The following is a 15,149-nucleotide window of genomic DNA, read 5'->3' as shown; positions in this document are numbered from 1 at the left end:
TCCGGACACACTGTGAGACCCTGCACACGTCTGTCAGGGACCTGACACAGTCTGAGACCCCACACACACCTGACAGGGTCCTGACATACTGTCCGAACTGACACACAACTGACAAAGTCCTGAAACACTGTGTGACCCCACACGTCATTGACAGGGTCCTGACACAGTGTGAGACCCCACAAATACCTGACAGGGTCCTGACACACTGTGAGAACCTACACACCCCTGACAGTGTCCTAAAATACTGTAAGACCCCGACATCCCTGATAGGGTCCTGACACTCTGAGACCCCACACGCCCCGAACAGGATCCTGACACAGTGAGACCCCAGACACCCCTGACACGGTCCTGAATCACTTCGAGACTCCAAACACCCCTGACAGGGTCCTGACACACTGTGAAACCCCACAAGTCCCTGACAGGGTCCTTACAGACTGTGAGACCCCACACACTCCTGACAGGGTCCTTGCACACAGTGAGACCCTACGCGTCCCTAACAGGGTCCTGACATACTGTGAGTCCCCACATCCCCTTTCAGGGTCCTGACTCTCTGTGGGATCCCACACACAAGATCCTGACACACTGTGAGACCCCAAGCACCCCTAACAGGGTCCTGGCCCACTGTGAGAATCCACACACCACTCTCAGTGTCCTAAAACACCCTGGACAGTGTCCTTAAAGACTGTGAGACCACAGACGTCCCTGACAGCATCCTGATACACTGTGACACCCCACACACAACTGACAGGGCCCTGACACACTGTGGGACCCCACGCGTCCCTGACAGGGTCCTTCCAGACTGTGAGACCCCACACACTCCTGACAGGGCCCTGACACACTGGGAGACCCCACGCGTCCCTGACAGGGTCCTTACAGACTGTGAGAACCCCACACACCCCTTGCAGGGTCCTGACTCATTGTGAGACCCCACAAGACCCTGACAGTGTCCTGACACACTGTGAGACCCTGCATATGGCTGACCGGGTCCTGACACACTGTGAGACACCACTTACCCTGACAGGGTCCTGGCAAACGGTGAGATCCCACATACACCTGACCTGACAGTGTCCTGACACACTGTGAGACCACACACACCCCTGACAGGGTCCTAACACACTGTGAGACATGACACACACCTGACAGGGTCCTGACAAACGGTGAGATCCCACATACACCTGACAAGGTCCTGACACACTGTGAGACCCCACACACCCGTGACAGAGTCAGAACGCACAGTGAGACCCCACACACCCCTGTCAGTGTCCCGTCACAGTGTGAGACCCCAAGCATCCCTGACAGGTTTCTAACACACTGTGAGACTTCACACACCCCTGGCACGGTCCTGACACACTGTGAGACCCCAAACACCCCGATAGGATCGTGACACACTGTGAGACCCCACACACCCCTGACGGGGTCCTGACACTCTGTGAGACCCCACACATCATTGACAGAGTCCTGACACACTGTGAGACCCCGTACACCACTGGCAGGCTCCTGACACATACTAAGACACCAGCAGATGCCTGAAAGGGTCCTGAAACACTGTGAGACACCACACACCAATGTCAGTGTCCTAAAACACTGTGAGACCACAGACGTCCCTGACAGCGTCCTGACATACTGTGACACCCCGCACACCCCTAGCAGGGTCCTGACACACTGTGAGACCCCACACATCCTTTACAGGGTCCTGACACACTGTGAGACCCCACACACCCCTGACAGAGTCCTGAGACTCTGTCGGATCCCACACACCCCTGACAGGGTCGTGACAGGGGTCAAACACACATGACAGGATTCGAACACACTTTAAGATCCGACACACACCAACCACCCACCCATAGTGCAGGTGCTAATCAGCAAAGCTAACTCTTTGTATTTTGAATCAGTGATGGTGGGAGGGGGAGCTGTGATTCCCTGACCTGTTCCTTTCACAGAATGCTAACTATCCTTTTCTTAATCTCCAGATGCCACATCAACACTGGGGATTAAAAGTTTCCTCCACAGGAAAAAATGACAGCTGTGACAGTAGAGGGAGTTTGTCCAGCACGGGCCAGTCCGGGGTCAGTGAACTACCAGGGAAATACTCACCTTCACAGCACAGTTAATTGTGAAATGTGATGATCTGGTGTTTATCTGGACCAGGCTCTCTGTCCAGTCAGGGGTCTGTCAATGGAATTTACTTTACTGTACGAGCATTCATTGATGAATCCAATTAATGCAATAGCTTTGAGCTAACTCTCGTGTATTTAAGTACTGAGTTCTGAGTTGAGGCATCTAACAGTTTGACCATTGTCTGTTCCCATGGAAGATGTTCAACAGAAACACAAGGAGACTCTGCGGGTACAAACTGAAACACTGAGAGTGAACACGATCCTGATGAGGGAGAAGGTGAAGATTTTCCAGCTGGTTGATCGATACGCTGAGCTCACGGTCATTTCTACTGTCCGAGACCGGAGACTGGTGGAACATGAGCTACTGGCAAGAGGCAGAGACCACGAGGAGTGGAGAGAGAAACATCTCTGCGGAGAGCTGGAAAAAATACGGACAGATCAGTTGTTCAAGCGCAGCTTTTCCCGGAGTAAATCCAAATCTGGGAGTTCGGCAGCAGTGGCCGGAGTCCCGGGGATCGGGAAAACAACAATGGTACAAAAGATTGTTTATGACTGGGCCACGGGGAAAATATACCAACAATTCCAGTTTGTCTTTAGTTTCAAATTCCGGCATTTAAACAGTATTAACTGCAGAATAAACCTGAGAGAACTGATTCTGGATCAGTATCCCTACTTTGGGAATTTCCTGAGAGAGGTCTGGAAGAACCCAGAGGGATTGCTGTTTATATTCGATGGTTTGGATGAATTCAAACACAGAATCGATTTTGCAGACAGTCGGAGAGATACAGAACCCAAGCACCAGTGCCCAGATCCCGAGTGGTGGTGTGAAGTGTCGGACATTGTGTACAGTTTAATCCAGGGCAAGCTGCTCCCAGGGTGTTCAGTACTGGTGACCACACGTCCCACTGCGTTAGGTTTATTGGAAAAGGCGGAGATCAGTGTCCGGGCTGAAATCCTGGGACTTTCTGGTGAGGAACGGAAAGAATATTTCATCAGGCATTTTGATGATCGGACAGTGGCAGAAGCTGTTTTCAAACACGTGAAGGAGAACGAGATCCTGTACACCATGAGCTACAACCCCTCCTACTGCTGGATCCTCGCTCTGGCACTGGGCCCCTTCTTCACACAAAGAGACAGGGACCTGCAGCGAGTTCCCAAGACCATCACCCAACTCTACTCCTACTATATTTACAACATCCTGAAAAACCACGGCCGTGAGATTGAGAACCCCCGTGATGTGTTACTCAGCGTTGGTCAGATGGCCTTCAGAGGAGTGTCCCAGAAGAAGATTGTGTTCACAGATGGAGATTTGATCAAGTACAATCTGCAGCCTTCCCAGTTCCTGTCTGGGTTCCTGATGGAGCTTTTGGAGAGAGAGGATTCTGCCCGGAGCGTGGTGTACACATTCCCACACCTCACCATCCAAGAGTTTGTAGCTGCAGTCACGCAATTCCTGACTATACATCCCAGGGATATCCTGAAATTCCTCACTGAAACCCACAGCACAACAGATGGGCAATTTGAGATATTTCTCCGTTTTGTTGCTGGTCTCTGCAACCCAATGACAGCTCGGGGCCTGGAGGAGTTTCTGGGTCCATTTCCTCATCAAACAACCTGCCGGGTGATTGACTGGGTGAAGGAGGAGGTTGAACATCAGAGTGGAAACACGAGGAGTGAAGCTGGTAAAAGGAGCCTCCTGAACACATTGCACTACCTGTTTGAGTCTCAGAATCGTGGACTGGCTCAGGCCACACTGGGATCTGTGGAAAGACTTTCATTCGGTGGAATGACACTAACCCCGATTGACTGCGCGGTCCTGTCTCATGTCATCGGACTCTGTGATACAATAAAACACCTCAACCTGTTTGGCTGCCACATTCAGTGTGAAGGAATCCAGCGGCTGGGACCTGGGCTGCACAAGTGCCGGGAGTTGAGGTAACTTGATTTATCTCTCACTCTGAACTGTGAAACTGTTCCATTGTGTTGTTTCAATGTTAAGGGATTTGGGTATAACTGTACGATTGCGAAGAATTGTGACAAATGCCATCACCCTTCGTCCTGTGCGATCTCTCTACCCCATCCCCCTTCCCCCTTCATCCCTGCCCCTCTCGACCCTCTCACATCAGTAACACTTTTCTAGCCATTGGGGAATGAGACAGAATATGTGGAGTTTACAGGGTCACACCAACAGACTAAATTACTGACATTCGGTGAATACCCTGGAGCTGGGCAGTGAGGGACATTGACAGTGATGGGAACTCCGATCAGTGATTTACTGAAGGGTTTAATGTTTCCTGTGCAGTTTGGGTCCCCTAATCTGAGGAAAGACATCCTTGCCATAGAGGGAGTACAAAGAAGGTTCACCAGATTGATTCCTGGGATGGCAGGACTTTCATATGAAGAAAGACTGGATGAACTGGGCTTGTACTCGTTGGAATTTAGAAGATTGAGGGGGGATCTGATTGAAACGTATAAAATCCTAAAGGGATTGGACAGGCTAGATGCAGGAAGATTGTTCCCGATGTTGGGGAAGTCCAGAATGAGGGGTCATAGTTTGAGGATAAAGGGGAAGCCTTTTAGGACCGAGATTAGGAAAAACTTCTTCACACAGAGAGTGGTGAATCTGTGGAATTCTCTGCCACAGGAAACAGTTGAGGCCAGTTCATTGGCTATATTTAAGAGGGAGTTAGATATGGCCCTTGTGGCTACGGGGATCAGGGGGTATGGAGGGAAGGCTGGGCGGGGTTCTGAGTTGGATGATCAGCCATGATCATAATAAATGGCGGTGCAGGCTCGAAGGGCCGAATCGCCTACTCCTGCACCTATTTTCTATGTTTCTATGAAATATCCCGATGAGAGAAATTCCCTCAGACCCCGGTTTGAATCACTTTGTTCATCAATTTGTCTGTTTGTGTTTAGCCTTGGGGAGAATGAACTGGGAAATTCTGGAGTGAAACTGGTGTCTGTGGCTCTGAGGAACCCAGTGTGTAAAATACAGAAACTGCGGTAAGTACCAGACTGTGGGAGATTGTGTTTACAGTCACTGGGTGTCTGACACTGAACATTAATGTGATCAGTAATTGTGTTACTGATAAACACTGGGGATTTGTACTGTCTCCCGTCTCTCTGTGTCCCTCACCCTCACTCTCTCTCATCTCCAGGCTGGACCGTGTAGGTCTCACAGATTCTGGTGCCGAGGATCTCGTGTCTGCTCTCAGTACAAACCCATCATTGACGGAGCTGATCCTGGGTGGTAATAAACTGGGAGATTCAGGAGTGAAACTGGTGTCTGCGGCTCTGAGGAACCCGGAGTGTAAAATACAGACACTGGGGTAAGTACCAGACTGTGGGAGATTGTGTTTACAGTCACTGGGTGTCTGACACTGAACATTAATGTGATCAGAAATTGTGTTGCTGATAAATACTGGGGATTTGTACCGTCTCCTGTCTCTCTGTGTCCTTCACCCTCACTCTCTCTCATCTCCAGGCTGTGGAATGTCGGTCTCACAGATTCTGGTGCCGAGGATCTCGTCTCCGCTCTCAGTACAAACCCATCACTGACGGAGCTGAGCCTGGTATTAAACTCGCTCACAGACCGATCTGTCCCCGCTCTCCGCCGCCTCATACTGACCCTCCCGAGTCTGAAGCGGATCTGGTGAGTGTTTGTGTTAATGTTCAATGTGATAAAATATCAGCGGATCCGCGGGTTTTCTGGTGATATTTGTCTGTGAGTGTTGTTGAAACATTAACCCCAGTCCCCTGTTACTGACACTGTTGTGTAATCTGTTTATTTCATCTTTATCCTCCCATCTGTTTCAGGCTGGGGAACAATCAGTTCAGTGAGACCGGGAGGAAGGAACTGAGATCTCTGCAGGAACCCAGACCCCGACTGACAGTGAACATCTGAATGTGTGAACATCCCCGCCCGCGGGATGGGGACATTTTTGCCGATTCTCCGCCCTTACCTTTAACTCTTCCCCTTACCTTTAATGGCCACGCGCCAGGTTTAATTCCCCGTGGTGACGTATTTCCACCTCCTGTCCAGCGGCGCTGGTTCCGCTGGATGTGCGGGATCGAGACCCGGGGAATGACACAGACAGGAAGAGCCCGGGGGCCGGGGCTCAGTCTGGGACACCGGTGTCCCGGGGTGGGATTATCCCGGGAGAGAATCCTTTTGCCCCCTTTACTGAGGACGCTGCATTCGGCAAGTCTGTTAAATTGACAGACAATCGGCAGTGACCCTGGATCAAACACGAGGAAATCTGCAGATGCTGGAAATTCAAGCAACACACATCAAAGTTGCTGGTGAACGCAGCAGGCCAGGCAGCATCTCTAGGAAGAGATACAGTCGACGTTTCAGGCCGAGACCCTTCGTCAGGACTAACTGAAGGAAGACTGAGTAAGAGATTTGAAAGTGGGAGGGGGAGGGGTGATCCGAAATGATAGAAGAAGACAGGAGGGGGAGGGATGGAGCCAAGAGCTGGACAGGTGATAGGCAAAAGGGATACAGAGATGGAGAAGGGGGAGGGTCAAGGGACAGGAGGCCTAGGGAGAAGGAAAAGGGGGGAGAGGGGGAAAAACCCAGAGGGTGGACAAGGGGTATAGTCGGAGGGACAGAGGGAGGAAAAAAAGGGAAATAATAAATAAATATGTCTGGGGCCCTGACTGTCCCATCACACACTCCCTGGGTCAGACGCAGCGTGAAGCTTCCTCCACACCATCCCATCACACACTCCGAGCGACTCCCTTGTCCATTCATCCCCCCCATCTCTTCCCACTGATCTCCCACCCAGCACTAATCCTTGTAAGTGGAACAAGTGCTACACATGCCCTTACACTTCCTCCCTCACCACCATTCAGGGCCCCAGACAGTCCTTCCGGGTGAGGCGACACTTCACCTGTGAGTCGACTGGGGTGATATACTGCGTCCGGTGCTCCTGATGTGGCCTTCTATATATTGGGGAGACCCGACGCAGACTGGGAGACCGCTTTGCTGAACACCTACACTCTGTCCACCAGAGAAAGCAGGATCTCCCAGTGGCCACACATTTTAATTCCACATCCCATTCCCATTCTGACATGTCTATCCACGGCCTCCTCTACTGTAAAGATGAAGCCACACTCAGGTTGGAGGAACAACACCTTATATTCTGTCTGGGTAGCCTCCATCCTGATGGCAAGAACACTGACTTCTCAAACTTCAGTTAATGCCCCATCTCCCTCTCGTACCCCATCCGTTATTTATTATTTATTATCATTAATTTTCCCCTTCTTTCTCTCTTTTTTTCTCCCTCTGTCCCCCTCACTATAATGGGTTCACCATAAGACAAAGGAGCAGAAGTAGGCCATTCGGCCCATCGAGTCTGCTCCTCCATTTTATCATGAGCTGATCCATTTTATCCTATTTAGTCCCACTGCCCCGCCTTCTCACCATAACCTTTGATGACTTGGCTACTCAGATACCTATCAATCTCTGCCTTAAAGACACCCAGTGACTTGGCCTCCACTGCTGCCCGTGGCAACAAATTCCATAGATTCACCACCCTCTGGCTAAAAAATTATTTTCGCATTTCTGTTCTGAAAGGGCGCCCTTCAATCCTGAAGTCATGCCCTCTCGTACTAGACTCCCCCATCATGGGAAACAACTTTGCCACATCCACTCTGTCCATGCCTTTTAACATTCGAAATGTTTCTCTGAGGTCTCCTCTCATTCACCTCCCCCTTTCTTTCTCCCAAGGCCTCCTGACCCATGACCCTCCCCCTTCTCCATCTCTGTATACCTTTTGCCAATCACCTGTCCAGCTCTTGGCCCCATCCCTCCCCCTCCTGTCTTCTCCTATCATTTTGGATCTCCCCCTCCCCCTCCCACTTTCGAATCTCTTACTAGCTCTTCCTTCAGTTAGCCCTGACGAAGGGTCTCGGCCCGAAATGTCGACTGTACCTCTTCCTATAGATGCTGCCTGGCCTGCTGCGTTCACCAGCAACTTTGTGTGTGTTCCTTGGTTAATGTGGCTGCCAGGGATGGAGTGAGACACTGACTTACAATGGCCACTGTCGCACACAGAATCTATGGGGAAGGAACATGCAGTGCCCGTGGATACAATCCCGGGATCGAGTGTGTTATTGATTGTAAAAACAGTATTTTAATTTGTGTTTTATATAGTCTTGGGTATTGCATGTATGTTTTAATTCTAATAATTTTGTCATTGAATAAACTAATGTATATATCTCAGATATTCACACATACACATATACATGTGTGTTTTGGGGAGGAGGGGTGAGGGGTTTGGGAGGAAGAGGAGTGACGGGACGAGGAGTGGACTGATGAGACGGTGACCATGGCGAAGTCAATAGGGGACGAAAAGGGGAGGCGAAAGTTCCTGTCACAAACTGGTGGCCGACATGGAGAAGATAAAGACGGGGTGAGGAGGAGTGAAATGACAGGAAGGGAGTGGGAGTGATGTGACCAGGAAGGAGGGAAAGTGATGGGACGAGGTGGGAGGGGATCTGATGGGACGGGAAGGGAAGGGAAGTTGCAGGACTAGGAGAGAGGGGTCTGATAGGACAGGGTGGGTAGGAACAGGATGGGGAGTGTGGAGGAAGGGTGGGTGGTTACGATCCTTCGCAAATAAGACGGACGGCAAGAAGAGGGTGCGGACAGGGGAAAGGGGGAGCGAGAGGTCGAGACGCGGTCACTGCTGATGGGACGGAGAGTTGAGTGTCTGAACGGAGGGAGAGGGGAGAGACTCACTCAACGAGAGAGGGAAGGGATCGGGTGAGGGAGCGAAATTTCCCATCAGAAAATGTTCACCACCCAGGATGTGGTGGGTGGCGGGAGAAAGGACAAGGGGACAGAGATGGGAGGGTGTCAGGAGTGACAGGGTGAGTAGGGGAGAGACTCACTGAGTAACAGAGAGAGAGGGTGATGAGGAGAGGCGAAAATTGACATCGCAAAATGGCAGCCAGCCAGCATGTTGTATAGAGCATCGAGGTGGTGGGGAGAGGAAAGGGAGGGGAGGGAGGGGGTGTGATGGGATGGGAAGGAGGGTGATAGGATGGTGAGTGTGAGGGAGTGACTCACTGAGTGTGGAGGGAGGTGAGGGGGTTGTGAGTGATGGGATGGGAAGGAGGGTGACAGGATGGTGAGGGTGAGGGAGTGACTCATTGAGTGGTGGATGAAGTGGGAGGAGGGTCACACCCGGTTACTGAGTGTGGAGGAAGTGGGAGGGAGGGGAGGATGGGATGGGAAGGAGGGTGACAGGATGGTGAGGGTGAGGGAGTGATTCACTGAGTGGTGGCGGAAGTGGGAGGGAGGGTCACACACTGTCGGTAGAAGTTGAGACGGAGAGTCGGGAGAGTGGGGGGGAGGGAAGGAGAAGAGGAAGATAGAGGGAAGGAGATAGATTGAGAGGGGGGATGAGAAAAATGTCAGACGGACAGGGGAGAAAGAGTGTGGGAAGAGGAGGGAGGCAGATGTGAGGGGAAGAGAGAGAGAGAGAGAGATAGTGGAGGGGAAGAGGGACAGAGAGAGATAGTTAGTGAGTGAGTGAGTGAGAGTGAGGCCGGACAGAAAGAGGAGAGGTACCGTTTGGGATTTGGCGGTGAAAGGTTTGGGTAGAGACGGTGGGGAGGGACGGAGAGGGGGAGAGGGGCAGAAAGAGGAGGGGTACCGTTTGGGGATATGGCGGTGAAAGGTTTGGGTAGAGACGGTGGGGAGGGACGGAGAGGGGGAGAGGGGGGTGGCAGGTGGTCGGGGCAGAAAGAGGAGGGGTACCGTTTGGGGATATGGAGGTGAAAGGTTTGGGTAGAGACGGTGGGGAGGGTGGCTTCATCTTTACAGTTACAATTCGTCAGTCATCTTTACCGTTCCGACCTAATCGACATAATCGATGCAGTCTGTATCATGACAGATGGGGTTACATTCTGTGTGCACTACACATATACCCTAAAAAAGGAATATATTCTCTTAATTTTCCTGACGTGCTATCTCGACGTACTTACATATCGAATGGTCCAAACTGAATGGAGCGTAAGAAGAGCTTTCACTGAATCCAGATACTGGTTGCAGCGATAAGCCAGTGGGTGGTTGGTTATGGGATTACATTCATTAGGTGGACTCTGAAGAGCAGACAGGGGTCAATTTTGAGGAACGTGGTGACTACCTTCCATGGAAGAGTTGGGCTGGGATATTTACAACGAGTGATGGGGTTTTCCAGACAGCTGATGTAGAGACGGAGAAGGAACCGAAAGTTCAACATCAGTGCAGGTGGGGATGCGGATTCATAATGTTGTTTTCTACACAGTCCACCTTTACTGACGGAAAAAGTCATGACACAGTAATATTTCATATTAGTCTGAATCAGAGCCTCTTAACTTTCCTGCCACCTATAGGTATAGACCGTGATCAAATCGGAACCGATTCCGAGGGGTTCAATGAAGAAGCTGTCGAAGATAGAACATCTCAGATATCCGCAGCCAATCTGCCCTGAGGCGGAACAGAAAGAGTTGCTTCACCCAGAAGTTTAAAAAATATTAGCTGCATACATGTGTTCAGTATTGAAACCATTCATTTCGCCAGACCAGGAGAGAGGAGAGAGACAGAGACAGAGACAGAGAGACAGAGAGAGAGAGAGAGAGAGAGAGAGAGAGAGAGAGAGAGAGAGAGAATAGGAAAGTAGGAAAGGTAGCGCCGGTAAAAGGAGCCAGACGTCCCTTTCCGAATTTTGGTCTACCACTTCTACGTTGATTGTTCTCCACAGAGTTGTCGCTGCCAGTACACCGGACATCTTCGATTCCAATCCTTTTGCCTGTCAGATCAGTTTGTTATGTTTTGATTCCAATGACGGAATCTAATCTGACTGACCTTTGTCAGCTTCTCACTGGATCTGACCCAAGGCTACAAACAGCATTGCCGTATGCCTCTTTCCCCCATACTTGAGTTATTGTTTTGCTTTCCAACTCAGACTGGTTCAGACCAGACTGGAAGCTGGACAGACACCGGCTCCAGGTGACCAGGCGACATGATTCTCCTTCTATTATCCTGCTCTACAACAGTAACTGCAGCGGTTTATCGGAATAAGGTCTCAGGTTTCAAAGGGTTGTCTGTATAATGGGATCCAACGAGGGAAGAGCTCCACAAGATCATGAGGCTACTATGTCACTTGACCTCAAGGTCCCAGTAACGTTCATCCTGCCAGTGAGACTATAATTACTCGGAAGTAATTACTCGCGGACAGTTAAAATTGATGTGATTCCACACCGCAAACGGGTAATATCGGACGTGAGTCCACTGAGGTCCCGAGTACGAGATGGATGGGTGTTGGAATAACGGCGTTAAACAAGGAGTGAATCTCCCTCCACACCGTCCCATCACACACTCCTGGGGTCAGACACACAGAGTGAATCTCCCTCCATACCGTCCCATCACACACTCCCGGGGTTAGACACTGAGTGAATCTCCACCCGCACCGTCCTATCACACACTCCCGGGGTCAGACACAGAGTGAATCTCCCTCCGCACCGTCCCATCACACACTCCCGGAGTCAGACACAGAGTGAATCTCCCTCCGCACCGTCCCATCACACACTCCCGGAGTCAGACATAGAGTGAATCTCCCTCCACATCGTCCCATCGCACACTCCCGGGGTCAGACACAGAGTAAATCTCCCTCCACACCGTCCCATCACACACTCCCGGGGTCAGACACAGAGTAAATCTCCCTCCACACCGTCCCATCACACACTCCCGGGGTCAGACACAGAGTGATTCTCCCTCCGCACCGTCCCATCACACAGGAAGTTATACAGGGCACGGTTCCCGATCTCTATATCCCAAACTGGGAATTCTGCCTGGCACGATTCCCGACCTCTATCTTCACATGGAGAGTTTCACTGCGCTCAGTGTCGGGTCTCTGTATTGACACCGGGAATATTTCCGCGCAAGTTTCCTGGTGTCTGTATCCTCCTCTCTCCACGACACTCGGAGTAATAACTCACAGGATCTGGAGATGTGGATGTCGGATCGGTCTCTATTGTTTGCAATATATTTATTATTTGTGATAAACAGTCTGCGCAATCGAGTGGAGGGTGGTCGAAAGTGTTTGTCCTGCGAGGGGCTCCTGATTGAAAATGGTGACTAGGGAGGGAACGACAGAAGGATTCAGAATGGTCACTAGGGAGGGAGTGAAAGGTTGACTGAAAACGGTCTCCGGGGAGAAAGTGATGGGCTGAGTGACAATGGGCCCCAGGGAGGGGGCGAAGGGCGGAATGAGACGGTGACCGTGGCGAAGTCACGGACTCAATACGGGATGAAAAGGGGAGGGGAAAGTTCCTGTCACAAACTGGTGGGCGACATGGAGAAGATAAAGTCGGGGTGAGGAGGAGTGAAACGACAGGAAGGGAGCGGGAGAGATGGGTTGAGGAGGGAGGGAAAGTGACTGTCCTGTGGGGAAGAGGAAGATGTTTGGCGGAGAGACATGGAAGCGGGAGGAAGCCAGATGGAAAGAGAGGATTAGAGAAGGAGAGAGAGAAATGGGGTGAGAATGAGAAGTGAGACACAGAGGGGTGAGAGACAGAGAGCAGGAGGAGAGAGAAGGAGGGGTATTGGTAGAGATGGCCGGGGAGAGGAAGAGTTGGGTGTGGGATTGTGTGGGAGACAGAGACGGGAGGATGAAAGGGGGCATGGTGTAGAGCGGGGGAGAGAGGAGAGAGGTGGGAGAGAGAATAGTCGATAAAGGAGAGAGAGGTGAGACAGAGATGGGAGACAGTGGTGGGAGACAGGTGAGAGGGGGAGAGAGGCAGGACATGAAAGACGTTCGGATAGGGAGGGGATAGAAAGGTGGAAAGCAGAGGGGAGAGAGGGGTGAGAGACCGAGAGGGGAGAGAGAGAGAGGAGGGAGGTGGGAGACAGTCGGGGAGAGAGAGGAGGGAGCCTGGCTGAGGAGGAGAGAGGGAGATTAGTCGATAGTGGGGAGAGGGGGAGAGAGAGAGAGAGGAGGGAGGGAGATTAGTCGATAGAGGGGAGAGACAGCGAGGGAGGCGAGACACCTGAGAGGCATGAAAGGGCAGAGAGGGGGCTGAGGGGCCGAGAGGAGGAAGATAGAGGGAAGGAGATAGAGTGAGAGGGGTGACGAGAAACAGACAGGGGGAGAGAGAGTGTGGGAGAGGAGGGAGGTAAAGAGAGGGATGAGAGAGGGAGGGAGAGAGAGAAAGACATAATGAGAGGGGAAGAGAGAGAGACAGACAAAAAGAGAGAGAGTGGAGGGGAAGAGGGACAGAGAGAGAGAGAGAGTGAGAGAGAGGGTCGGGAGTCCGGACAGAAAGAGGAGGAATACCCTTTGCGATATGGCGGTGAAAGGTTTGGGTAGAGACGGTGGGGAGGGACGGAGAGGGGGAGAGGGGGGTGGCAGGTGGTCGGGGCAGAAAGAGGAGGGGTACCGTTTGGGGATATGGAGGTGAAAGGTTTGGGTAGAGACGGTGGGGAGGGACGGAGAGGGGGAGAGGGGCAGAAAGAGGAGGGTACCGTTTGGGGATATGGAGGTGAAAGGTTTGGGTAGAGACGGTGGGGAGGGACGGAGAGGGGGAGAGGGGCAGAAAGAGGAGGGGTACCGTTTGGGGATATGGCGGTGAAAGGTTTGGGTAGAGACGGTGGGGAGGGACGGAGAGGGGGAGAGGGGCAGAAAGAGGAGGGGTACCGTTTGGGGATATGGAGGTGAAAGGTTTGGGTAGAGACAGTGGGGAGGGACGGAGAGGGGGAGAGGGACAGAAAGAGGAGGGGTACCGTTTGGGGATATGGAGGTGAAAGGTTTGGGTAGAGACGGTGGGGAGGGACGGAGAGGGGGAGAGGGGCAGAAAGAGGAGGGGTACCGTTTGGGGATATGGCGGTGAAAGGTTTGGGTAGAGACGGTGGGGAGGGACGGAGAGGGGGAGAGGGGCAGAAAGAGGAGGGGTACCGTTTGGGGATATGGAGGTGAAAGGTTTGGGTAGAGACGGTGGGGAGGGACGGAGAGGGGGAGAGGGACAGAAAGATGAGGGGTACCGTTTGGGGATATGGAGGTGAAAGGTTTGGGTAGAGACGGTGGGGAGGGACGGAGAGGGGGAGAGGGACAGAAAGATGAGGGGTACCGTTTGGGGATATGGAGGTGAAAGGTTTGGGTAGAGACGGTGGGGAGGGACGGAGAGGGGGAGAGGGACAGAAAGAGGAGGGGTACCGTTTGGGGATATGGAGGTGAAAGGTTTGGGTAGAGACGGTGGGGAGGGACGGAGAGGGGGAGAGGGGCAGAAAGAGGAGGGGTACCGTTTGGGGATATGCCGATGAAAGATTTAGGTAGAGACGGTGGGGAGGGACGGAGAGGGGGAGAGGGGCAGAAAGAGGAGGGGTACCGTTTGGGGATATGGAGGTGAAAGGTTTGGGTAGAGACGGTGGGGAGGGACGGAGAGGGGGAGAGGGGCAGAAAGTGGAGGGGTACAGTTTGGGGATATGGAGGTGAAAGGTTTGGGTAGAGACGGTGGGGAGGGACGGAGAGGGGGAGAGGGGCAGAAAGAGGAGGGGTACCGTTTGGGGATATGGAGGTGAAAGGTTTGGGTAGAGACGGTGGGGAGGGACGGAGAGGGGGAGAGGGACAGAAAGAGGAGGGGTACCGTTTGGGGATATGCCGGTGAAAGGTTTGGGTAGAGATGGTGGGGAGGGACGGAGAGGGGGAGAGGGACAGAAAGAGGAGGGGTACCGTTTGGGGATATGGCGGTGAAAGGTTTGGGTAGAGACGGTGGGGAGGGACGGAGAGGGTGAGAGGGACAGAAAGAGGAGGGGTACCGTTTGGGGATATGGCGGTGAAAGGTTTGGGTAGAGACGGTGGGGAGGGACGGAGAGGGGGAGAGGAGCAGAAAGAGGAGTGTACCGTTTGGGGATATGGAGGTGAAAGGTTTGGGTAGAGACGGTGGGGAGGGACGGAGAGGGGGAGAGGGGGTGGCAGGTGGTCGGGGCAGAAAGAGGAGGGGTACCCTTTGGGATTTGCCGGTGAAAGGTTTGGGTAG

At 52.4% G+C, this 15,149-nt stretch overlaps 1 protein-coding gene across 1 annotated transcript in view; it reads left to right on the top strand.

Moving 5' to 3' along the window:
- The window catches only part of LOC134341851 (NACHT, LRR and PYD domains-containing protein 3-like), a 28,686-nt gene extending 22,241 nt beyond the window's left edge, over window positions 1-6,445 (top strand). Inside the window, exons 6-10 of the mRNA XM_063039787.1 lie at window positions 2,315-4,052; window positions 5,037-5,123; window positions 5,279-5,449; window positions 5,605-5,772; window positions 5,937-6,445. Coding sequence (XP_062895857.1) covers window positions 2,315-4,052; window positions 5,037-5,123; window positions 5,279-5,449; window positions 5,605-5,772; window positions 5,937-6,024 — 2,252 coding nt within the window. The 3' untranslated portion in view covers window positions 6,025-6,445. The remainder of the gene's footprint in view (window positions 1-2,314; window positions 4,053-5,036; window positions 5,124-5,278; window positions 5,450-5,604; window positions 5,773-5,936) is intronic.
- The last annotated feature ends 8,704 nt before the right edge of the window (window positions 6,446-15,149 follow it).

This window comes from Mobula hypostoma, unplaced genomic scaffold, assembly GCF_963921235.1.
Source record: "Mobula hypostoma unplaced genomic scaffold, sMobHyp1.1 scaffold_53, whole genome shotgun sequence".
Lineage (NCBI taxonomy): Eukaryota > Metazoa > Chordata > Chondrichthyes > Myliobatiformes > Myliobatidae > Mobula > Mobula hypostoma.
Note: the sequence above shows the minus strand (reverse complement) of the source record. Positions and strands in the feature narration are given on the sequence as shown.